Here is a 24,806-nt window from a genome sequence, read left to right on the forward strand (position 1 = left end):
ATATGGGATGAAATATAATCTCAGTAAAATGGTGGGAATTTACTGAGATTTTTTTAGAGGACTGTTTGGAGGCTCCCGAGTAGCTACGTCCAGCGGCTTTGTTTCATTTTCCCAAATTTGTGCACTTGCACAAATATTAAACAGTTAATAAACCACCGTTAAATTATTACACATTTAAACCTGAAGAAACTCTAAATAGACCAAATAAAAGAAATCACACAATTCACTCTTCGCGTTCTCGCCAAAAAGTCTGTATGTATATGTACGTTTGTATTTTTCATAGATACACTTAATTTTAATAAATCTGTTTTTTTGTTTGTATTCCTCCAAAAAGTCCACTGAAAAACTCTCAGTAATTGACCACCATTTTACTGAGATTATATTTCTTTCCATATCATCTCATCTCAATTCATTTCATAATATAATTTTACTTAGTACTTATATACTTATAAAATACTTTACTTAATATTTTATAAAATATATATATATATCGGAGACTCGTTATCTTCACGGTCGCTCATTGTGGGCATCAGTAGGGATCCGGGCGAGAAATAAATGCTTCGTATGTTCCAAATACTAATTTTTATTTCACAGTGTAGGTAAATCACAATACAGCTTGACTCTAAATACTTTTCAATATACACAGTACAGTTCCTAGGCTAGTGTTGCTTATTCAACCGATAGTACCGCAAATATATTATCGAATACAGAGTGCACGTTCTTTTATTAACGTTTACCCATAGAGTTACTATCGTTTACCCTCTCCAATCTAGGCTCTGTACACGTCACTTTGACGTTTGTGTATCGTTGATATTCCGAAGTATTCCGAACTATTGCGACCCGGATGCGACATATATAATAAAAGATAAGGCAGTATAGTATGATAACTTAGCTTTTCCAATTGGAAAAATAAAACTACTACTGAATTCATTCTATTCACTGAAGTAGGAAACCTAATTTCATTCATGCATTCATGTCATGTCGCCTTTGAATGTTGAAAGTTTAGGTATTATGTGTAGAATCTATGGTTGAAAGCTTAACTTCAAGTTTCAAGTGATTATGTACTTGCTCAGTGCTTAACTTGTGAATTATCTTTTTAATTAGTACTATTAACAATAACTCGAACTTTTGGTGGCTTTTCTATAGTTACGATAACACTGTTTTACAGAGTAAAAAATCGCAAACGTTAGATATCGTAGTTAATGTCCTATGGATCGTAATGTCTTATAAAAAACCAAGCCACCCCAATGATTTGTTTCCAAGAGAAATTGAAATAGAAATTTGTTTGAAAACGTTAAAAATATATCAGAAAATTGAAGGGGATGTTAACTGCGTTGTATGGGACGCTTCATTGGTTCTAGCAAAATATTTAGAAATAATGTGCCAATATAAATCTGATTTTCTGAGTGGATTAAGAGTTCTAGAACTTGGAGCTGGACTTGGAGTTGTTGGTCTAACCGCTGCGACACTTGGGTTAGTAGTAGTACTGCATCAACACCCCTCTAAAACCGCAGTTTTTAATATTCTTATTATCCCCTAAATTTCAGAGCTCAAGTTACAATTACAGACTTACCAGAAGCTCTACCGTTGATACGATTGAATATCAACGAAAATAAGTCCAAGATTGGTAGTATGGGTGGCTACGCAACTGCAGAATCACTTATTTGGGGAGATCAGTATTCTGAAATATTCAATGAAGAATATGATTTAATAGTTTTAGCTGATTGTATTTATTATGAAGAAGTAAGTTGATAAGGAAATTGCGTGCTATGGAGAAAAATTATATATTACTGCAAATGCTCTCTGATAGCATTGTTAGTAGTTACCACCATTAGTAAACTTCAAATTTATTTCCAGGCAATAGAGCAATTGCTAATAACACTTCAGCTTTTAAGTAGAAGTCTGAAAAAAAAGCCGGTGATTTACTTAACACAAGAAATTAGAGATTCTGAGATACAAAAAAGGCTTTGGAATTTATTTTATGAAAAACTGTCTGAATCATTTTCCATTGAGAAAATACCAGAAGAAGAGCAGCATAGTAACTATAGAAGTGAAGATATAGTTTTATTAAGATTGGAAAAAAAGTAATATATCTAGCATTCCTTGCCTCCCCTACTTTTAAACTGTAAGACAGTATATGCATACATATTGTTTAGGTTATTGTTAATCATCTGAGCTAAATAACTTTCATCAAATACACATTCTGTCCTTAGAAGTTTTATGGAAATAAAAATTAATAGAATAAGTGGTGAAAGGCATATTCGTGACTCATAGTGATCTCGTTTTAAAGACATAGTCATAGATAGCTTCAAACGAAAGCTCTGAATGTAGCTGTATTTTAGCTGTACCCTGAACAGTAACATGCTGAAATTAATATTGCAACTGAACTGTAAATAAACTGACATAGGAACTGAATTTTTTAGTTGGTGATGTTGACTAAAATGACATTCCATTTACCTGAAACTGCAGTGTCATCTACAATTGAAGGGATCGAAAGAGATACCAATCAAATGAATTCTAGATTTTTAATGGAAATAAAAGTTTACATAGTACTACTAGTAGTGGTAGTAACTTCTATATGGAGGACGCATTAACACCTCCCAACTAATCTCTCATATACTGTTTCTTTTTTTACCTACATTTTGCTTTTTTTTTTTTTGTTTTCCCTACCTATGCTGATAGCCTTGAGAGGCTATTTCAGCTTCGCCCTAACGTTTGTAGGTGAGCTCGCGGGGCTCAACTGGAGAGTTGCTAACACTGACCCTAGCAAGAGCAGTGCTTCCCAGAATCTACCACCGGATCGGAAACGCGACCCACTGAGAAGATCCGGCGAGAAACTCAGTGGGCTGTGTCTATGGGTTAGTTCGCTCGTCGAGCCCTTCGTCGCAAGCGACGGGTTCGACGAGGACGGTGACCGGTGCTTGTGGTGCCTAAAAGCACCGTTAATGGATCAGGAGGATCCGTAATGACGTGCTTTGGGCGACGTCGACGGTTTACCATTCGGTCTACTGGGTCGGGTATGTAATTTCCAGCAGCTACGATGAGAGTGTTCTCATGTCGTGCCGCCTTCTCAAAATGGCGCATTTTGCTAGTGTCTATATTATAATATAACCTCTAGCTGTTATTGCTGGCTTCACCTACCTTCAACAGTACCTACAATCAAATAGATGTTATTGCATCTTTATTCTTCTAAAATTCCAAAAACCTTTTTGCTCAACCTATAAAACTATAAAATGAATTGCTTAAAGTACAAGACTGAAATAAATATTTAAACCAAGTCCAATAACAGTCTGGCTCATAGTGTGAAGGAGCAGCCTGACTTGGTCAAACTCTTTGCCTCATACTCGACTTTGAATGACGGGGGAGCCACGCCGCCCAACATCTCCCGGTGTGACAGCTCCTTGCTTGAGATTCGTATCACACAGCGTGCGGTCAGGCAGGAGCTTCATTTTCTCGATGTCCATAAGTCGAGTGGGCCGGATTGCATCCTCACAGTGGTTCTAAAAACATGCGCCACTGAATTGACATTCGCGCTAACGCGTCTATGTCGCCTATGGGCGCCTTTAAACGCAGCGAGAAGTTAGCTACGAGCAGGTTATGGTCGGAGCGGCACTCTGCGCCGGGAAAGGTCTTCACGTTAGATACTGAGGATCTCCAGCGGCCATCTAGAATGATGTAGTCGATTTGATTTCTGTACCTGTCGCCTGGAGATCTCCACGTGTACAAGCGTCTTGGATGATGTTGGAAGTACGTGTTCATAATACTGAGATTTCTTTCAATGCAGAACTCGATCAGTTTTTCACCCCGTTCATTCCTAATGCCAAGTCCAAATTTTCCAACTGTGCTCCTGATATGATTATCATCCAGTGTACTGCCAACTTTGGCATTCCAATCACCAAGAATTATCTTAATTTCCCGACTAGGTATAGAATTCAGTATTTCCTCCAGTTTTCCATAGAAGTCCACAATTAACTCATCCTGAGCTTGTGCCGTCGGTGCGTATATCTGTATTACATTCAGCACACATGGATTGGTATTCAGTTTCATTGTCAAGATTCTATCAGACACCGGATTATAACCGAGGACATATTTGTTTAAGTGTGGCGGCAATATGATTCCGACTCCACTCAAACTTGAATCTTCACAGCCTGAGAAGTACATGGTGTTCCCTGTCACAGTGGTGAAGTGGCCATTACCACGCATGTGAGTTTCACTGATGCCTAGTATGGAGATGTCATGAGATTCCATTTCCTTTTCCACGATTGTCAGCTTACCCGCCTCCAGCAGACCTCGGACGTTCCAAGCGCCAATACGATGACTCAATCGTATAGAGGTTTTCTCGCTTTTAGAAGCTGCAGTACCGACAGTAGTATCTCCTCCTTCTGAGGCCTGTCGATTTACCCCAGGGGAAGCTTCGGTTGCCAATTTCACACCATCCAGCCCGGATACTGGGTGGCGCCGATGGTTAGTCGGGTCGCCCAACAAATTCACTCTCGTTGTTACTGATTCCATAAGGGGGTTTTCTTGGGAAGGTAATCGCGGTGGGTTCCCACGTCCTTCCGCGTCAGACTTTTAGAGGGTATTTAGGTCCTCACGGTTACTGATTACCGCCCCGGGACGCTAGGGCGCTCAGGGATGTCGGGTTAGTTACCGCCGCCCGATATTCGGCGTTGACTGTTTTGCGGCATGGGTAGGTTTCGTCCACACCAACCCTCCTCCTTTCTCATTCGGGCTTGGGACCGACAACGGCGGAGTTAACGATTCCATTACCTATGTAATATTTCTTTACAAAATCTTTATGGAGACCAAAGTAACGGATTGTTGCAAAAGTGGATTTAAAAGTTTGAAAAAAGTTTCAAATAAATTCTTTTTTTTTAATACGGTATGCTGTTTTTGGACGTTTGTGCCCTTATTCCTGATTCTAACTGGTTCGCCATAGATTTGGTTGGGGTTTAAAGCTTAAACGGTGTTGTGGAATATTGTCCCCAACGTACCCCCATGGGAATGCGTGTTGGACAATTCAAGTCAAGTCACAAGTCACTTAAAACTCGTGCAGCGAGTACAAAAAGTCTACCCGATCCACTATTAGCGCTTTTAAGCATTCAAAGCACTGGACACCTTTCTCTGTAAACACGTCGGAAGCGGCGAAGTATTTGTCATGCAACTTCACCAAACAGACAGCGTCGCGATTCCGATACGATGGTAGATTCAGCGATGCACTGCTCATGCTAGGGCAGATGTTAGCAAATTCTTTCAGGTTGAGCCCGTGATCTCACCCACCCGTCCGCACTTAGCTGAAATAATCCCTTATAGACATGAGATATAACTGCTACATTCCATACCCGGCCTTATAGGTATGGGAACCGCTAAATGCCCGGTCCATAAACCCGGTGCCCTAAAATTATTGCTGTGGTAAAACGTGGAGATATCGATTGCATATCAGCTTTAAATAAATTACTTTTTGTGATTTTGTAGTGCTTACAGTTCTTTCTCGTTCTTTTTTATTTCTGTATATTATTCTATTAACATATAACGCCTATTTTTAAATTTACCCGGTTGCTACTGTAGCGCTACCCTTATTTAGCAGATTTTATCGGACACTTTTTCACTCACAGAGACGGTTTTCCTTAGCGGTCAGAGTTGAAAAAAAGTATTGCTTAGACTTTTTGGCGGGAACGTGAAGAGTGAAATTGTGCGATTTGTTGTAGTTTGTTTAATTAGTGTTTCTTCAGGTTTAAATGTGTAATAACGGCTTATTAACTGTTTAATATCTGTGAAAGTGCACAAATGTGGGGAAATGAAACAAAGCCGCTGGACGTAGCTTCTCGGGATTCTCCAAAAAGTCCACTGAAAAAAAGATAACATGTGTGCAATTCACAAGTGTTAGAAGTGAAACCTTCAAAAATTAAAATACAATTATCCTAAATGTCTAAGTATGTTATTATTAAAATTTTGTCATTTTTTTTTTATTGTGTAGATGGGTGGACGAGCTCACAGCCCACCTGGTGTTAAGTGGTTACTGGAGCCCATAGACATCCACAACGTAAATGCGCCACCCACCTTGAGATATAACTTATAAGGTCTCAGGTATAGTTACAACGGCTGCCCCACCCTTCAAACCGAAACGCATTACTGCTTTACGGCAGAAATAGGCAGGGTGGTGGTTTCCACCCGCGCGGACTCACAAGAGGTCCTACCACCAGTAAAAAATTATTGTAGTAAATAATTGTAAATCACCTTTTATAGTATGAGGTAGCGCCCTCTGTGAATTGATATTTTAACTTCACGTATATCCTAAATTAAAATTCACTACAAGAGGTTTCTTACACACGTTAGTATTAAAACATCTCACAGATGGCGCTGTATTAAAAATAGAATACTTTATACGTATGTTTTAAAGTATGTAGGAACTGAGCATTCTGTCTCACTTTTTCTCTCGATCTTTCTCATTTGCATGCTCCCTACGCTCACTCCATGGCTAGTTGCTTCATGCTACGCTCGCCCTGTCTTACTCTCTCTCAATCGGTCTCGATCGCTCTCTCTCTCTTTTTCGACACTTCCGTTGCATACTTGCGTGACGTTACATCTGTAAAATTTTTACCCTCATGCGCCTAAAGAAGTTTCACTTCAAAAATCTCAGTGAATGACCACCATTTTACTAAGATTGTATTTCATTCCAGATCATCTCATCTCATTTAATTTCATCCCAGTTGATTAATATCTCAAATTAATCATCTTCATGTCATTTCACTTCACATTTTTGATAAAAATAAGAATATAAATTAAAACAAGGCATGACTTAAAGGTCTTAGTTACCAGGTCGTAAAATCCCCTAAAAAAATATTGTTTTTGTTTATTTTAGGCACTAAATAAAATTGTGCCGTTACCAGGTCATTTAAATAATAATAAAAAATATCAAGATAACTGAGTTTAGGTATGTACAATAAAAAATATAAATTTGATACATAATCGAATTTGTCAAGTATTTACAAAGAATTATCGTTTCACTGTGAAAAGTAAATGCAACACTATCGTAGGTACAACTTTGGCAATGTTTCAGTAATACTGATGTGACTGTTCGACAATGATTCTTATATCGATAAGAATATATATTATTTAAAAAATAAAGTGAACTTGCCATTATTTTAATTTAAATTAAATTATAAACTCAGCAAGCATGAACAATTTTGGTTCAATTGATACTGTTGTTTGTGTACCAAATGTGCACTACTATTAGTCATTTTTAACCTTTAGTTATGTGAACAAAAATCACAGCTTACCTAGTAATGACTATTATTTATACTGAACATTAATATAAGTAAATTATTAGTAGTATAGTTCTTGGTGATCTTGGCCACTTGAATAAAATATTATTTTAGCGGCACTCATGATGCATACATTATTTTCAAATTATTCGAATGTCTAAAAGTTAGTGGAAATTTAGTTGAAAGATTTTGTTTTATAGATAAGCAGATACAGGTCAAGGAATAAATAAATAAATAAATGTGCATCAAAAAATGTGTAGTGCCTATTCCATATCACAACAGGTATATAAATTTTCTTCAAAATTACCATATCTACTGTCTTCCTATAACAATTTTTAAAGTATGTCTCTGTTCATAGTGGGTTGGCTATAGATGTGACAGGATTTTGATAATTTAACTTCCTTAGATTGTTTTATGAAATGTCATATTAACAAATTATTTGAGTCCATTTAAACCAAGTGTTGGTTGTTATTGTTTCCCACTTCAGTTATTAATTTTCCCCCCGGAAGAACTTACCTCAGTGGTTTATTTCTGTGCTCTTCTTCTCTCTGGAATATAGCCCATTTCCTAGCTCTGCCCTAAAGTGTCAATTGTTCTTAACTGTCACTGCAGTCCAATCTAAAACTTTTTTTTTTGTTCTATTAGACTTTATGATTCTGCATATTCTATCCTCCTCCCTGATGAAATGTTACTCATTTCTTAGCATTGTGTAATTTTCAAGAAAACTAAATAATTATGACATAAATTATCTTTATATATATTTAATTCTACTGTACGGGTGTATGTCTCTGAACTCCTCGTAAATAACTGGGCTGATTTGAATTTTTTTTTGTATGCGTTTGAGTGGCACCCTGTATGCCTTAGATTCACAAATGAGCCTGGCAGATGGCACTGCAGTCGGTATCTAGGGTATTTATCTATACTGCAACTAAACGGCTGTATCAACTTGAATGAATTTTTATGTATGCATTCACAGGACAATGTCTGTCCTAAAGAAATCAAGAGTTGTGCAATTTGTATCCAAATTTATTTATTGAACAGAAAATATATTTTATTTGCTTTAAATGATGTAAATGAAGTGACATTTGGTAGGCCGTGGCTTGGCTCTGCCCCTGGCATTGCTGAAGTCCATGAGCGACAGCAACCACTAATCATCAAGTGGGTACTATACTCATCTGCCTACAAGAGCAATAAAAAAATGATTCATTAATACTACAAATAAAATAAACTTGTTTGGTATCACCCACAGAAAGTTTTAATCATTTCCTGCTTATTTGAGAAAATGATTTTGGATACATTTTTTATTGCCCATCAGTCGTTTGCATTGATATTTATGGTATAATATTTGTATGTAGGTGTGAAGTTGTGCACAGTTACTTGAGTTATGATTGTATGGCTAACCAACAACTAGCTGCTTAGTGGGAAATTAGTCTATAAGTGTGTATAAAGACATCTTGTTGAATGTTTGTAATTCGTAAACTCTCACATATTGCAACTTATGTCTAACTAACTTTATTCCAGATATGGATCAACATTTAAAAAAAAACTGCATTCGAACCAATGTAACCGTTGGCAATGCCTGGATAATCTGCAAATCCAAATCCCATCCAGGATTTAACTATTATTTTAATACTTTATCTGGTGAAGCTGTTTGGAACCTCAGCAGTGCAGAGGTAATAAACAAAGCTTAAATTTAAATATATTAAAAACATATAAAAGTAGTAAGCGGAACAATCAATTAAGATTGCCTTTTTCTCATTGTATTGACACTGGTCAGGATATTAAAGTGAAGTTATACAATTATCCTTCCTTATGACTCCAAAATCCTAAACTTTTTAAGTCTTCAGGCAATACAGCTACTGCATAAACTACTCCAAAAAACTATGGCTTACTTACTGCCTTGCCAGGAAATAAGAGATCAAACATTCAGATGAAGGTTAAATTCTTATATTGACATCGAAAATCCCTTCCGTTTCATGTAAAACTTATCAAATTAAGTGGAGTTGTTATTTATTTGCTTCGAATATGCTTAATTTTTCTCTTAAGAACGCCTTTGATTCGATTGAGACCTGGGCTGTGTTGCTGTCTTTAACGGTACCAAATTGATTACCGATACGTTGAAGTGTTGGAGTGTTTGTATGGAAATGCCACTATGTCAGTCCGATTACAGGACCGAACTTCTCACTATGTCAGTCCGATTACAGGACCGAACTTCTCACTATGTCAGTCCAATTACAAAACCGAACTAAGTTCTTCTGCAGCATGGAGTGAGGCAGGGAGATGTTATTTCTTCGAAATTGTTTAATGCTCAATTAGAGGATGCTTTCAAAGTTCGGTACTGGAAAGGGCTAACATCATCAATGGCGAGTACATAACTCACCTTCGGTTTGTCGACGATATTGTGGTTATCGCTGATACCTTGAAATACATCAGTATAATGCTCAATGATCTCAGTAGAGCCTCTATCCGAGTGGGCTTGAATAAGAACATGAGAAAAATGAAAATTATGTCAAATGCCCAAGTAGCACCTAATAAAGATCGGAAACTACGCTCGAACTGGTTGGCGAGTACATTTACCTAAGGCATCCAACTTGGATGGATAGCGTTCGGAAAGCTACGTAGAATCTTCTTATCACAAATGACACTGTTCTCAAGACGAAAGCCTTTGACCAGTGATAACATATGGCACTAAAAAGTCACGCTCCAAGGGTTAAGGTCACTCAAAGAGCAACGGAGAGGGATATGCTCGGAAATAAAATCAGAAATTAGGAGATTCGTAGGAAAACCATGGTAACCGACATAGCCCAAAGGATTGCGACGTTGAAGTGGCAGTGGGTAAAGTACATTACTCGTAGAATAGCCGCTGTTAGCTTCCACAAGGTGGCCCGACGACCTACTGAGGTTCGCAGGAATCCGTTGGATATAGAATCGGTCATTTTGGCGAGGTTTGGGTAGGCCTATGTACAGTGGACGTCTGTGGTCTGAAAGGTAGATGCTTAATTTGAAGAAAATAAACCGCAAACATAAAATGTTACAAATTCCATCTTTTTCCTAGAAAGTCAATAACTTTATTAACGAGTCGTCTAATTTGTTTTTATTTTATTTGAAATGTAAAAACAGATTCTAACACAACTGTACAAATAAGATATTGCCTTGTTCAAATATCAATATTGTTGTAACCAAATCGAGATAGCAAATTTGTAGCTTTTAAAGAATCTCCTATGCTTGTTGTTTGATGTACAAATCTAACTAACCATATTAAGTCTTAAACTATCAGTTTGCCACTAATACTGAAGTTATGCTGGTACATCGTCGGTTTTTGATCTATTTCATAATCTATCTCAAAGCGATAGATAAATCCGAGATGTATCTCAATTAATTTAAAATTATAACTGCATCCACGACTATCGCGCACTCCGACTTAAGATTTTTCGTTTGCTTCAAGCTGATCGACTTCCCGCTATGTCCATTCGTTAGTTCTCGTTATGATTTTGGGGTTGATTGCTTTCCGCTTCCGTAGTTTAACCTGCGATTCCCTACAAGTGACCCTTGGGTGGTGCTAAGCGGAAGCCGAAAACATAACTGGTGGACTAGTGGTGTTCGCTGCCACCCGCCGGTCAGTAAGGGACCTGAACCCGGGTGTCACTACTAAACTCCGCCCCGGGAAGCTGTCCCGCCAACCTGGTGTAAAATCATGTCGTGCGGTCGTCGTGCCAGAGCTGGAGACCGGAGTCGATACTGGCGATCATATGCAGAGTATACGGGGGCCCTACTATGCCCAGCGTGAGTCTCTCACGCAACCCGTGGTCGAGCACGCACTGTGTGTCGCGCTTTAGGCTGCCTGCCCACCGGAGCGGGGCGAGGCAGCGGAGCGGAGCATCGGAGTAAGGCGGAGCAGAGTTGCGTACTGTGTCTGTCCACCGGAGCGGAGCGAGCCTGCGGAAGTGAGCGAGAAAGTAATGCGGAGCAGAGTTTAGTACCTACGCGACGAATCAGTTAACACTGCGGCCGCGCCTTACGCCCGCGCCCGCACTCGCTTCCCCGTGAATTAAGAAACAAACCAACAAATACACTTTCGCATAATATATAAAAATGAATTCGTTAAAGTTATTTACATACGTCGGTAGTGTACATATGCCCATCACATTTTATAGGAATATACAAATTCATTATTACAGTTTATACAATACGAGTATAACGTTTCTAAAGCATTATGTATGATTTTAACAATATTTTCGCCACAATTGATTAGACAACAAGATTATGTTAAGAATAACGAATTCTATTTTGTAAAGAAAATAATTTTATATTTTTGCACAGAGGTAAAAAACATAAACAAGCGACCTAGGATGAAGATGTCGGATAAAAATATTTGGGGTAGTAATCTTACATAGATTAGGACTTAAAATTATGTGTAATATATATTTAAATATCAAACAGGTCGAAAAAGCTAAGAAGAAGACAAAATTTCTAGAAAGTCAACCAGGAAATAGTCTGCAGAGATGTCCTGAACCAAAAGAACCTCCAGTCACCCCACCCTTTCAGAATTCAAGTTATGCATCTCATTCTAACTATTCAGTTCAGAATGGTGTGATGTTAGGACCACAATGTTCTACACAGCCAATGGGTGGATCACAGTTTTACAATTCCTTGAGTTTGATAAACGCCGTACCTCTTAATGTAACAACAGTACCTGCATACAATTCAAACGTTTGGTCCCTTCCACCTCAAACACAATTCATAATAAGTCCATTAATTAATCAAGTACAAACAATGATGCCTCATGCTCAATTACAATTAAATAAGGATAGTCAACATTTGTCGAACCAAAACGCATCTGGACCAAAAATATTCCAAAATAAGCCTTTTGATAGAGGACAAAACTTGAAAGAAAATGTTTTTCAAAGAAACAAATATGCTGGAGGTCAATTTTCAAATGTAGATTCCGATCTGAGACAAAAACTTAGAACTGTACGTAATAAATATCAAAGGTCTAAATATGTTAACGAAAATCAGCTCAAAGATGGAAAGTTTTTCAATCAAAACACAAAGGTATGTGAATTTGAATCTTACTTTACTGATACATCTGAATTGTAATGGAGGCTAATAATTCAATCATGTTAAACTTAAAATAATTTTGATAAAATTAATTGGTTTTATTTTCGAGATTTCACCATGCAATTATAAGTATTAGTGAGAAGATCCCACCTAGAATTTATTCGTGTAAATGTTTTCTACATAAATTCTATAAATTTTTTACAGCCTTATATTCACAAAACAATGGATACCACTAAAATTGATCTTACACCTTTGAAAAATTTAGCTCCATTAAAGACACATACTGATAGTTGGTATATAGTGGCCGATACAAATACGATTTTAAACAACTTTGGATTTCTCACTAATTTAACAGATTCAGGTATGTTTCAAATAATATTAATACCAAGTATATGTTTTTGTGCTTATAATCGGAAATAGACCGACCTTGTGCTTCTAAGGTCGACAATGGTTGAACAGTAATGTATTATATTTTAGATAAAACATGTCACTTGACGGTGCCGAAATCTGTCATGAACAACCTACAATCCATTGCTGAAAAAAATAAAAGTATGAATGCACGCCGCATAGTAAGGTTTCTTACACAGCAAATAGATGCCGGTTTAGTAAAATTAGGTAAACCATCATTCTACATTAGTTTTTTTTAATAGTGATTAAAATACTGGTTGTAATTATTATTTCACTTCCAGAAGAAAAAGGCGAAGATGATAATAGCCCATCGAATATATTTGACCTGTGCTTAAAATTATCACAGAAACAATATCATGTAGTAAGTTTCTTTATTATTAGCAAGAGGATATGCCATTCTTAACTCCTATTCGAACAATTATCTATTTTATGGAAAAGGTTTTAAATTGTTCTCTTTTGTAATATACGCCTATTACATATACATATTATGTACCTAGTCCAGCCAAGTCCTCTTACAAATGAAAATGCATTTTAAAAAAAATGAAGTAATGTAATATTATTAAAATTTATACCTAAATATTTATTAAAGTCTCAGCAAAAAAAAAAAAAAATCTAATCGAAATGACCACCATACACAGCCAAACTTTTATACTGGTCTTTAATCTGTTTGGCCTCGAATCTATGGGTTTACGCACTGTTTCCAAGGGAAATTTCGCCACTGTTTGGTCCAAAGATTTTTTAAGAGACTCAATGTGGTCGTGTCGTTGAGAGCAGGCCATGTCTTCTAAAACTGACCATAATTTGAAGTCTAAAGGGTTGATTGAGGTCTGGACTAGATGAGGGCCAGTCTTCAGCTCTTACAAAGTCCGGAACGTTGGTTTCAAAGTAGGATTGGGTAGTTCGTGCCTTGTGACCAGATGCAGTACTGCTGGAAAGTCCACGGTATATTTTTAAAAAGTGTGTTGCTGAGAGGTTTCACAACATGATCCAAGACTATAATAATATATTGATACACTTTGGCTGAAGTTTTCACGCCTTTTTCACAAAAATGTAGTTTTGTGACTCCTTGATAAGACACGCGCCACCAAACTATCACTGGCGCAAGATGATGACCACGGTGTACCTTTCTGAAGAGCAGCTTCTTTAGAACTGTGAGCGTACACTTTATCATTTTGCTTATTGTAGTGTTCTTCAATCGTGAAAATTTTTTCATCGGTAAAGAGGATATTTCTGTGCCTTTCACCTGCGTATCGCGACAGAAGGCGTTTTTATCGATCAACTCTTTTTAATTGTAAAGATTGATTTAGAGCATGTCCTGTATATCGACGATAAGTACCGAGCTTCAGGTCTTGTTTTATAATACGCGACAAAGTCCTTAATTTCTCGCGATAAGATTTTTTGCTTCCTAATGGGGTTTCGACCAATTCTGGCTATAATAGTATTAACAGCCTTTGTAGTTCTAACAGCACGCGGCCGCCCTGATCTTTTCGGGTCTTCGATAGACGAATTGTTGTTGTATCTGTTGATATTACGATATACGAACATACATACGGCTGATACCAAGCTTTGGAAGTGTCTGAAATATGACCGACGGCTCCATACCCACTTTGTGCAAGGCGATCAGTGCAATTTTATTTAACACCCCATTCCATATTGTAATTTGATAATGAACACGAAAAAATATGAAAATAATGAAATGGCGCAAAATCGAAAGAAGTTTTTAAAATAATATACGTGTTCCAAATTCAAAATAATGGAAAACGCAAAAAAGAAAAGTTTTTATGTAACAGTATTTGTGGCCAAACTAGTTATGTTTTATATGTAGCTAACTAAAACTCTGTATTTGGAATGGAAGCGGATTGTTCCCAAAACCAAAATAATAAGAAATTAGAATAATAACACCACGAAAAAAAAACGGTGCGCGTGCAACTTGGTGCACGTAAATGAAGTGAAACTTCTTTTTCAATGTGTAGTATTGTGGTTTTCTTCATTTTTTATCCTTAAATCAGATTGCTCTTGTAATAGGAAATGCTGTGTATAAGAGATGCGATATCTTCAACATTCATAATACATATATTTTAAATTATAGATAGATAAATAAATGTAACGGGTATTCACATTCACTCTCGCTCTGTCTCTTTCTAGTATGGTAGCGTTAAACGTTTAACGCAACCTTGTTGGAAGTTGCATTAGAAGTTCCACTTCCATATTCTCTTACTTGTCGTTTTAATAAGTTCATATTTCATTGATCGCGCCATATATGTGACTTAACAGACGCCTGGCACTCCCCGAGCACGTCAATCCCTTGCCTCAATTGATTATTAATTGTCTTAGGTTGCACACAGCGCATAACACGAAAATCGCATTTTCTTCGGTTTTCGTGATTCGTAAACATCATTAAAACGATCCGACATTTTGGATACTAAACAGTTTTCGTGGTCACTGTCACGCAGTAGTACCTGAACCATAAAATAGGTTTAATTATTACAAGGAAATCGGTCATAAAATATAATTATTCGTACACAATTTGGATACATCACCACCTTCTTCTTTGTTTTCGTAACGGACCCAATTAGCCTTTATATAAGAAAAGGTATTAATTAGCAACAAAATAAGCATAGCTGTATCTTACAGACAACACTGCTATCACGTGAACTAAAAAAGAGACTAGATAAATATTCTTTAAAATAATTTCTAGGTTCTTCTTTCGGATGATGTGACATTGTTAAAATATAAAGGCATGAACAATATAATTATAATGACAATCATAGAATTGAAAGAACTTCTTGAAAAAAATACCAACCACGCAACTGTACCAGAAGAAACACCTTTTATTGTTGAAAAATTAATCAAAATAACAGTTCCTAATGACATGCAAAGCTCTCAGTGTCACACAGTACCGACGAGAGACAGTAAAATTGGGCATGAAACGGATTTTACTAGAGAATTGCAAACAACAAAAGAAATATCTTATAGTGAAATAGTTACAGAAAGCAATAATAGTAGTGAGTGTGGTGAGGAAGTTAGCGACTGTTCGCAATGTAAAACTGCGTGTAGTTCGCCTAGAGGCGACGTAATACCTCTGAAAAAAAGTTCAGATCTCAAAGATGAGACTGAAATTGAAGTGGAAGATAGATCTCATGCTAGTTCAAAAGATAGACTACCTAAAAATCAGTCGCCCATGACGGACCATAAAGTGAAAGAGAAAACCGCCGAAGATTACACTCCTAGAAAAAGAGTTATAAAGTTGAGACATAATGTTAGTCAGAGTGAATCAACTATTAAAAGAAAACGATGGAGTACTAGGAGACGTTGTGATAATAATTATCTTTCTGCAGAAGAGCGTTTTTCACAATCACCCAACGTTAATATTGCAAATGTAAATAATGCATTCACAGAGAAACGAAATGATGAAGCTGCTGGTGAAGAAATTTTTGCCGATCAAACAAAAAGCTCAAGCGATACTGTTGATTGTAGTAGCATGAACAGTGTAATTATTTCAAATCGTGTTCCTGATAATAATATTATAATCGACGAATCTTCTATGTCTGGTGCTATATCAAACACAGAAAGCAATGTTGATACTGATAGCGTCATTAGCTATAAAATGAAATTTTGTCGTGAGATAAAGAAACCTATTCAGCGTAACATTATGGTTGATATACCCAGCACGGTCATAGAAGAACACCTTTCAATGAGATGCGAAGAATGGCTATTCAGATTTATCCAAATAATGGAGGAAGTGCTATCACAAATTTTACAGCAGGATCCGCATTTTGTGAATAGTGAATTTCCACCACCGTGGACATTACACGAAGCAACGCAGTGCATAATAAAGAAGTTTAGTCACTGCTGTTATGTTGTAGACGCTGCGAATAAACTGTCTATAGTGCTTTTTGAGTTAAGTGACGCAAAAGGTAAAATTCCATTTTGTAGTAATTCAAATATAGAACGTCATCGTAAATAACTGATAACAGATAAGACCACCATTAAGAGTTTCGTTACGGAGCTAATTCAAGTTCTTACCTTTGCGTAAATGTTTTAGTATTACCGTCAGTATGAGTTTCTAAATCCCAACTTAACTTTCTCTATTCTTGTTTCTAATCTTCATTTTGAGTAGGTATGCTTTATTAGGTTGTGTTAGATGGTAGCTGCCTAAAACACCCCAATACGCACTACGAGTATATCGTCTATTTTGCTGTAAATTAATCAGAGTGTTTCGTTTGCTATGGGATATGGATCGGTTAACCCAATGCAATTGAATGTAGCTCTGGGGCAGTAACTAGCACCGGCGACCTATTAGCATCAGATCGAGTCTAAGCTCCTGCATTTGCGTCTACCTATAATATAAATAAAATAAAACTTCGATCTAATGTTCGAAGGTAGCCATTCACTTTGTCATGCTAAGGGGCTGCGCTAATGTCTGTCTTGAATATTAATATTATATTGGGTTCGTCGGGCCAGATATAAGCGAACAGAATTATTTATGGGCTTGAATGTCTTTTAGTGCTCTCTAAGGCAAGCGAATCTTCGGCCTAGCCCCCCCGCTTAGCTACCCCCGCTTTCTTGGTTATTTCCGACGCCAATGTGAACTCGTATTACAATGCCATAAATTCTCTTCAAATTTAGGTTGAATGGACGACATTTTATGATATCTAATATATAAAATTCTCGTGTCACAATGTTCGTTCCCATACTCCTCCGAAACCGCTTGACCGATTCTCATGAAAATTTTTATGCATATTCAGTAAGCCTGAGAATCGGCTACTATCTATTTTTCATACCCCTAAGTGATTAGGGTTGTCCACCCCTAACATTTTTTTTTTTATTTGGACATTTTTTTTTGTTATCAATAATGATGATGATAATGATTATAAAACAACCTCATTTGGTATTATGTGGTTGAATGAGGTTTTGTTATTTTTATTATATATTCCCTCATCGTTCACAGCACTACATACCTCTTTCACTCATTTACCACATCCTTATACACTTACAATAAGTTAGTTTTTTTTTCTATACTAGAAATTCCCTAGAAATCTTATATATGGCAAAACAATGTTTGCCGGGTCAGCTAGTAATATTATAGAGTAAGAATAAATAAAAATAAAAAAAACTTTTCAGGTAAAATGATTTCTAAAATAAATCCGTCGCAATATATGGAAATGTACAGCTATGGTGCTTACTTGATCAAGGCTTTGCAGGTAATTGTTGATTTCATTAAAGGACTAAATCCTATCCTTTGTCAACTGTTATCTACTTCTTTTAACCCTCATTTGAAGATGGACATAATATATAACGTTAGGGAAGTAAATGAAGGATATATTTCTTGAAAACGAACGCCTTGATTTTATGTAGTGGGAATGAACTTTTCAGCAGTGATGAGTGCCGGTTTGATATTAAGTATGGTTCCAATTCGGCTCCGACTACTTATAGAGGAAGTCCAATCGAAAAAATTTATGTTTGGGACCACGAGTTCAGATATGAGAGCAGATCACGGCGCAGCGACTTGCTTGTGCCTTGCATTGCTGATGCCCATGAGCGACGGGTACCACGCACCATCATTTGGTATAAATTAATGATAAAAAATGTTGCAGGACGTTAATGAAAATTGTCAAGATCTTAAAACTGCGTCAAAGCATTTAAAGGAGTTATTAGACGATATATATAATCCGCACATAGATAAGCTTAATAATGACAGTTTTGTTGAAGATATTTCCCGAGTTTCTCCCGAAAAATTAATTCCATCTAGTAAGTCTTTTTTATATAATATCAATTGATTGGTATTAGTTAATGCTAGCCTATTATTAAAAAATTCTAATAGTAGTAAAGCTAGTGTGAATTGCAAAGTTTATACCGATTACTGGGGAATTGCAAATGGGTTTGGGAAAATAGTAGCAGTAGCTAAAAGGGCACAATGTTGCGCATCCGCAATCCCTGATGAATGTTGATTTAATAAAATTCTGTATAGGGTCCTCCGACTTTGCCTTTTTAAATTGCGAAACTAAAATGTTTTCATATAAGTAACGGTCAAAGTCACGCTAATTGATAATGTTTGCGGTTTTGCTTTGCATGTTATATGCTTTTACTCCTCTATCGTGGAAGCGATCCGTGAAAATCTGTTAGGAACAAGAACACCGATGGATCTAACTCTACAACGAATACGAACTAAATGCTTTGATATTGTTTATTTCTTCGTTCAAGGCCCCGATAGAAGAAGTACCGTAAAAAACCAAAGTGAAAATGTTCAAAATGTAGAGAACACTCCGAAAAGTTCTGATGACCAGATTAAAATTCAATCAAATGAGGTAAACTTAACTAATCTATTTATTTTAAACTAATTACCTTAAACGAGTGTCTAATACAACTAATTAAATTATTTTAATTTTCATCAATCAAGTTCGAGTAATACTGTCCTGAATATTTTACAGGGAAAAACTACATCAGTCTCAATAAAAGAAGATCTCTTCCTTGGTCTCGAACTCGAAAAGAGTAGTACTGATAATAAAAAAAGTGAAACAAAACAAGTATTAGAAAATGAAAAAGAATCTGACCAAAATGATGATATTGCAGCAGTCAACTCCAGCAAACCAAAAATAATAAGATTATTCACAAAATGTCCTGAATTTGAGAATCGTTCAGAATTGGATTACGATTTGGATGCAGATGAAGACGAAGAAGAATATGAAGACGAAGATGAATATGAAGAATATGATAATGAATATGATGAAATTTCAGACTTCTGTGATGAAACAGAAACTTTGGTTCGTCCTGTCGTGTCGGATGAGGTTAAAATCAAGGGGTTCATTTCAATGTTCTTAAAGGAAATCAATGAAACTTACCAAGAGGTTATGACATTATGGTGAGGTGTCTTTTTGTAAATTATCTATTGAATCTTTGACGTTTAAAACGTGTAATTAACATAAAATATCTCTTTCAGTGATACAAGCTATAAAGACCTCTTAGATAACAACATTCCAAATCATATTAAAACCGCAATTGGTGTAAAAGCAGAACAAGCTGTTAACCATATAAAAACCCTTTGTAAATCGTTGGACAGGTATGTTTGTGTATCTAAAATAATTACAATTACATATTGAATTTAAGATTTATTTTTTCCTACCTAATCGCTGGTAGCCGATTCGAGTTGCTCACAAATTGCTAGGTGAGCTCACGGACTAAAGCTCAGAGGCTTTGCTAACATTGGCCCTAGCAAGAACAGGTTCATCACTAAAGGAACTTCGCCAAATCTGCCACCGGATCCGAATCGCGACCCACTGTGAAGATCCGGCGAGAAACTAAGTGTGGTGTGTCTATGGATTATCGACAAGGGACAATTTACTTCGCTTGCAGCTCATGGGGTAGAGTCAACCGAGTAAGAACGCGATTCGGTCGCGTGCGGACATGATGTGGGGACCGAATATTATTCCTCTGTCAAGGGTGACGCCTAGGTACTTGGCCTTCGAAGCCCACGGTATGGGCTGGCCAAAGATTTTGATGGCGGGAATGTAGTTACCGATGCATAATTCTTGAGGAGATACTAGCAGTGGCTTCGGGAGGGCGACCCCTTTTGAAGAGCACGGCTGTGCTTTTCACGGATTTGATGTCGATGTGCCACTTCGGGAACCGCTCACGTAACTTGGTGGCCGCAATCTGAACTTTATTGTGCATGAACGACATCTTCCTACTTGAGCGGCGAAAAGGGCTAAATGGACCGGTGTATATAGTTTATGTATATAAACTTAAAAGTAGCGAGGAGAAAGCGGAGCCTTGTGGTACTTCGGCCAGAATTTGACGCCGGAGTGAGCGGGTACCCTTTACTTGACACCGAAACTAACAGTTGAACAAGTCTCTGACACTCCTATGTAGTATAGTTTCTTAATTAAACCGCTGTGTCAGACTTTGTCCTAACCTAACTGACCCAAACTCGATGTCGTAATTCACAATATAAAACTCCGAGATCAATTAGATCAAACATGTTCAGATCAACAAGTGTAGTCTGATATACTGATCAGAACGTTTTATGTACGCAAGGCTATGTAACTGGTGGCAGGACCTCTTGTTGTGAGTCCGCGCGGGTAGGCACCACCACCCTGCCTGTTTCTGCCGTGAAGCTGTAATGCGTTTCGGTTTGAAGGGTGGGGCAGCCATTGTAACTATACTTGAGACCTTAAAACTTATATCTCAAGGTGGGTGGCGCATTTACGTTGTAGATGTCTATGGGCTCCAGTAACCACTTAACACCAGGTGGGCTGTGAGCTCGTCCACCCAACTAAGCAATAAAAAAAGGGTGCGTGTACCTACTTATGTACGCGCGTAAGAAGTTATACTTTATTTTTATTAAATTTATTTCGTTCTTTTTTAAATATTAAATAATTAATAATAAATATTTAACGTTAATAATATAATAATATTTAGTATGAATTATATTAAATAATAATTTTGTCATTTATATTACTAAAAAATGAATGCTAATAACACTTTTTTTTACGAGTGTACTTGCGCGAAAGTTCACCTGCGGCTATATTCAGACTCGCCAAGTTATGTCGGTCGTATTGTAATGAGCGATTTAGTGGGCAACTTCATTTTGTTAATTTTGTGTCACGGTGCGCGCGCATCGTAATATTTCACTCTTCATCAATTTTTCATAACGCGCCTAAAGAAGTATAACTTAAAAAATTAGTTTTCAAAATTGAAATAAATAAAAGTATTTGGAAGATTAAAAAACTCAAGGCCGCAATATGAATTCTGGTATACTACCATATTATGTGTTTATATTAAAAAAGGTATAGATCATATACAATATTAATATATTTATGTATGTGATAGAATAGATTACGTACTGTAAAGCTGATTAAAATAAGAAATAAAATTTCAACAGTATTCTTCGTCGGGACGGTACTAACCCAGATGAGAACATACGGTGCCTGTTAAAGAAAGCTGGCATCGAGATGAATTTTAGTCAAGCTCTCTGCGAGGATTACAAGTAAGGATCGTTCCGACAATTTAGTGTGTTTAGTGCGAGTTTTTTAACGTTCTCGATAGCGTAAAAGTTAGCTCATATTTGTATGGAATGGGATCGTTTGCGTAAGTTTGCCGCTAGGGGCGCTGTTCCAACTGCATACAAAATTGAGTTAACTTTTACGCTATCGAGAACGTTAAAAAACTCACACTAAGCACACTGTATGTATGAGGATGTAAGGTGGGACCCGCGGCTCGTTTATCTATCAGTTAATTTAAAAAATTTAATAATGTGTGATGTGGCAACAATATGTAAGTAACTAGCTCGAGGAGGCGGGGCAGTATAAAATATGCATGTTTCTTTTGATACATACCATATTGTGTCTACATCGTGGAAATCGCTCTGAATACCTCATGTTAAGTAAATAGCCACTTGGAGAAATTAATTAAATATATGCTTATTTTGTTGCAGAAATCTTATAAGGAAATGCAAGGACCAAGCTGAAATATTTACAACAACGGTTGATATTATTACAAAAGCGGCTAAATTATAGTTTTCAAACATTTTACTAGAAAAGTAAATAACCTGAAAGAATCATAATAATATGAATTGTTAGCGATATAAGTTGATTTAGTTTTCAGTCGACGTAACGAAATGTTTATTTCCAATAAGAAAATGTGAAATTTATATCCTTACTCGTTTAAATAACTGGATCTACAATTCCGTTCTCTCCGATCTGCGAATTTTGAGCGGAATCACTATCGGCTTTCTACAACGTATCGCTTCTAATATATTACACAAAAGTGTTTATTTTCAACTTACGTACTTGATTTATGTATGCTCATAGAACAGTTTTATTTGATGATGGTTTTTAGTGTTTTTTTAAAATAGTAATTGACTTATCTGTATGCTGACGAAGCGTACCTTCACCTAATTTTTGATAAATGAATCCACTGCAATCAAAGAAAGCAGCCATCCACCGGATACCAAAAGTGGTCGTTTGAAGCAGAGGTGTAGGCAAAACTTCAAAAGTACAATTCCAACTTTATAGTCACAAAATTAAAACATAATGGGTTAAATTAATACATAATTACATTTATTCTACGACCCGGCAACATTTTCTAATATGTACGTAATATGTTCACTCTATCTGTGGTTAAGGTAGGCCCTTGTTCTCGGCTCTATTTATATATAATTCGGTATTTTTGTTTTACCTAACTACGTTGGGATGCAATTTTTGTGTTGCCCAGTTGGAACACCTGGTAATGAAAACTCCAGAGGGTCCCACAAACAAGTTTATTGGATACTTTTATTAATTACATTTAGCACACTTATCACGGGTTCGAAATGGCGGCGAGTGGTGAGCGAGGTGCGGGCGTACATGCGTGTGTACGCCTCGGTGGGTGCGCGTGGTCTGCATAGGTTATACATTATATATAATCTTACTCTATGGTCTGCATGCAAAGAGTCTGATAGAAGCGCGTGCCGCGCGGCAAAGGAAATCCCTCGTTCACTATTCTTTGAGTCGCGCTGGGAGCCGAGCCAGGCACGGCTACCGTTTGGGTTGCTATACGTGCGATGTTTTTACTTTGAAAATAAATGCGTGGGCTGGACTCATTTAGTAAAAAAACCATATTGCGTTGGAATTTAATAAAACGACTGAAGACAACAAGTTTAATAGAATTTAATGAAATTATGGTGCAGTTGCATGTACTATTTGTGATTTTACATTTGATGCATTTGTGATGTTTTACTTTACTAATGTAGGTACAACTTTGTTTAATTACTAAACCATTCGTTTTTGTGTGTAGTAACTCCATCTGTATCGTTTTTAACAATGGAAATGTCCAAATTTTGTTTGTTTTTAAACAGATTTAGCAATATTTGAACTACACATTTTTATGCAATTATAATGTGAACATGAAACTAAGTTATTTTCTATATGACAAAATCCCTCGTAAAGAAAAAAATTTAATATTAAAATTCTTTAGATGGATTTTGATGGATGTGCGTTTTAATGATTAAAGTACCTTGTAAATAAAAATATTTTAAGTATATTAAGGCTTTTATTTTATGACCCCTGTTATGTTGTATGTGTCAATGTGGCTTTAGTCTCTTAGACAAAAGTTCCGCTATGAAAAGACGAGAACGTAACCGCAGCCTCGTCGAAATACTGCATTCTATTATTTTTTCGTAGGAAGTACCTAGACGAGAAAATAAAGTTTAGCCTTAGCCTTTGTTGATTTTAGACTGTTCAAATATCTTTTTTTTTATTGCTTCGATGGGTGGATGATCTCACAGTCCATCTGGTGTTAAGTGGTTACTGGAGCCCATAGACATCTACGACGTAAATGCCGCTACCCACCTTGTGGTATGAGTTCTAATCTCAGTATAGTTACAACGGCTGCCCCCCACCCTTCAAACCGAAACGCATTACTGCTTCACGGCAGAAATAGGGAGGGTCGTGATACCTACCCGTGCGGACTCACAATACGTCCTATCACCAGTAATTACGCAAATTATAATTTTGTGGATTTGATTTTTCTTATACGCCAATCCAATCCACGGAAGTCAATTGTGAGCATTTTTTATTTTTGAAGGGCGGGGCAACTGTTGTACTGTAAAAACTGAGACCTCAGAATTCTTGTCTCAAGGTAGGTGGCGGCATTTACCTTGTAGATGTCTATGGGCTGCGGTAACCACTTAACATCAGGTGGGTCGTAAGTTCATCCACCCACCTAAGCAATAAACAAAAAAGTCGTAGATTATTGAATTTAAATTTAAATGAAAGGTTTTTTATTTATTCAAAACTATAGTGATAACAATGATGAGAACACACCTTTTAATTTAGAAAATGAGGATCCTCGATTCGATTGAGATTCGGATGTCACGCTTATCAGCGTAGTTCCTTTCTATACCTAATGTCCATATTGGTATGTATAGTAGGCTATCTTATATAAATAAAATACAAAATTCACTTCAGAAATCAGTAGGTTGGAAATCTGACTCAATCTGGCGCTGTGGTAGGTATTTGTCAAATTCGTAACAAAACAACTTTAAGTATACGTTGCAGCTAAGATGATCGTGATCGTGTTACGTGACCTTTTAATCCA

General features: G+C 36.7%; 3 protein-coding genes across 5 annotated transcripts; 2 read left to right on the plus strand and 1 right to left on the minus strand.

The window, feature by feature from the left end:
- The first annotated feature begins 568 nt into the window (after nucleotides 1–568).
- On the plus strand, nucleotides 569–23,750 carry LOC101743794 (uncharacterized). 3 transcript variants are annotated; one of them, XM_062669062.1, is made up of 16 exons: nucleotides 569–1,473; nucleotides 1,548–1,743; nucleotides 1,858–2,084; nucleotides 8,787–8,938; nucleotides 11,706–12,317; nucleotides 12,528–12,684; nucleotides 12,801–12,938; nucleotides 13,013–13,092; nucleotides 15,430–16,648; nucleotides 17,856–17,935; nucleotides 18,329–18,482; nucleotides 18,936–19,039; nucleotides 19,163–19,593; nucleotides 19,672–19,791; nucleotides 21,613–21,717; nucleotides 22,165–23,750. In XM_062669062.1, exons 4-16 carry the CDS (start codon nucleotides 8,789–8,791, stop codon nucleotides 22,244–22,246), a joined length of 3,432 nt encoding a protein of 1,143 aa, XP_062525046.1. In that variant the 5' UTR covers nucleotides 569–1,473; nucleotides 1,548–1,743; nucleotides 1,858–2,084; nucleotides 8,787–8,788; the 3' UTR covers nucleotides 22,247–23,750. The 3 variants fall into 3 exon arrangements, with proteins under 3 accessions (XP_062525046.1, XP_012549655.2, XP_062525047.1); XM_012694201.3 differs by lacking the exons at nucleotides 569–1,473; nucleotides 1,548–1,743; nucleotides 1,858–2,084 and adding an exon at nucleotides 6,805–6,934; XM_062669063.1 differs by lacking the exons at nucleotides 569–1,473; nucleotides 1,548–1,743; nucleotides 1,858–2,084 and adding an exon at nucleotides 7,241–7,547.
- Nucleotides 1,379–2,594, plus strand: LOC101742850 (protein N-lysine methyltransferase METTL21D). Its single transcript, XM_062669242.1, has 3 exons — nucleotides 1,379–1,473; nucleotides 1,548–1,743; nucleotides 2,424–2,594. Exons 1-3 carry the CDS (start codon nucleotides 1,379–1,381, stop codon nucleotides 2,592–2,594), a joined length of 462 nt encoding a protein of 153 aa, XP_062525226.1.
- Nucleotides 3,490–4,512, minus strand: LOC119628640 (craniofacial development protein 2). Its single transcript, XM_038011750.2, has one exon. The coding sequence runs from the start codon at nucleotides 4,510–4,512 to the stop codon at nucleotides 3,490–3,492; it is 1,023 nt and encodes a 340-aa protein (XP_037867678.1).
- Nucleotides 23,751–24,806: the final 1,056 nt, after the last annotated feature.

This window comes from Bombyx mori, chromosome 6 (genome assembly GCF_030269925.1).
Source record: "Bombyx mori chromosome 6, ASM3026992v2".
NCBI lineage: Eukaryota > Metazoa > Arthropoda > Insecta > Lepidoptera > Bombycidae > Bombyx > Bombyx mori.

Bases quoted from the DNA above. Each gene is read 5' to 3' on its own strand.
- LOC101742850 (XM_062669242.1), top strand. From the start codon at position 1,379: ATGTGCCAATATAAATCTGATTTTCTGAGTGGATTAAGAGTTCTAGAA. The intron at 1,474-1,547 runs GTTAGTAGTAGT...CCTAAATTTCAG, and splicing joins CTAACCGCTGCGACACTTGG to AGCTCAAGTTACAATTACAG. The intron at 1,744-2,423 runs GTAAGTTGATAA...TGAATTTTTTAG, and splicing joins ATTGTATTTATTATGAAGAA to TTGGTGATGTTGACTAAAAT.
- LOC119628640 (XM_038011750.2), bottom strand. From the start codon at position 4,512: ATGGAATCAGTAACAACGAGAGTGAATTTGTTGGGCGACCCGACTAAC.
- LOC101743794 (XM_062669062.1), top strand. From the start codon at position 8,789: ATGGATCAACATTTAAAAAAAAACTGCATTCGAACCAATGTAACCGTT. The intron at 8,939-11,705 runs GTAATAAACAAA...AATATCAAACAG, and splicing joins GGAACCTCAGCAGTGCAGAG to GTCGAAAAAGCTAAGAAGAA. The intron at 19,594-19,671 runs GTGAGGTGTCTT...TATCTCTTTCAG, and splicing joins CAAGAGGTTATGACATTATG to TGATACAAGCTATAAAGACC.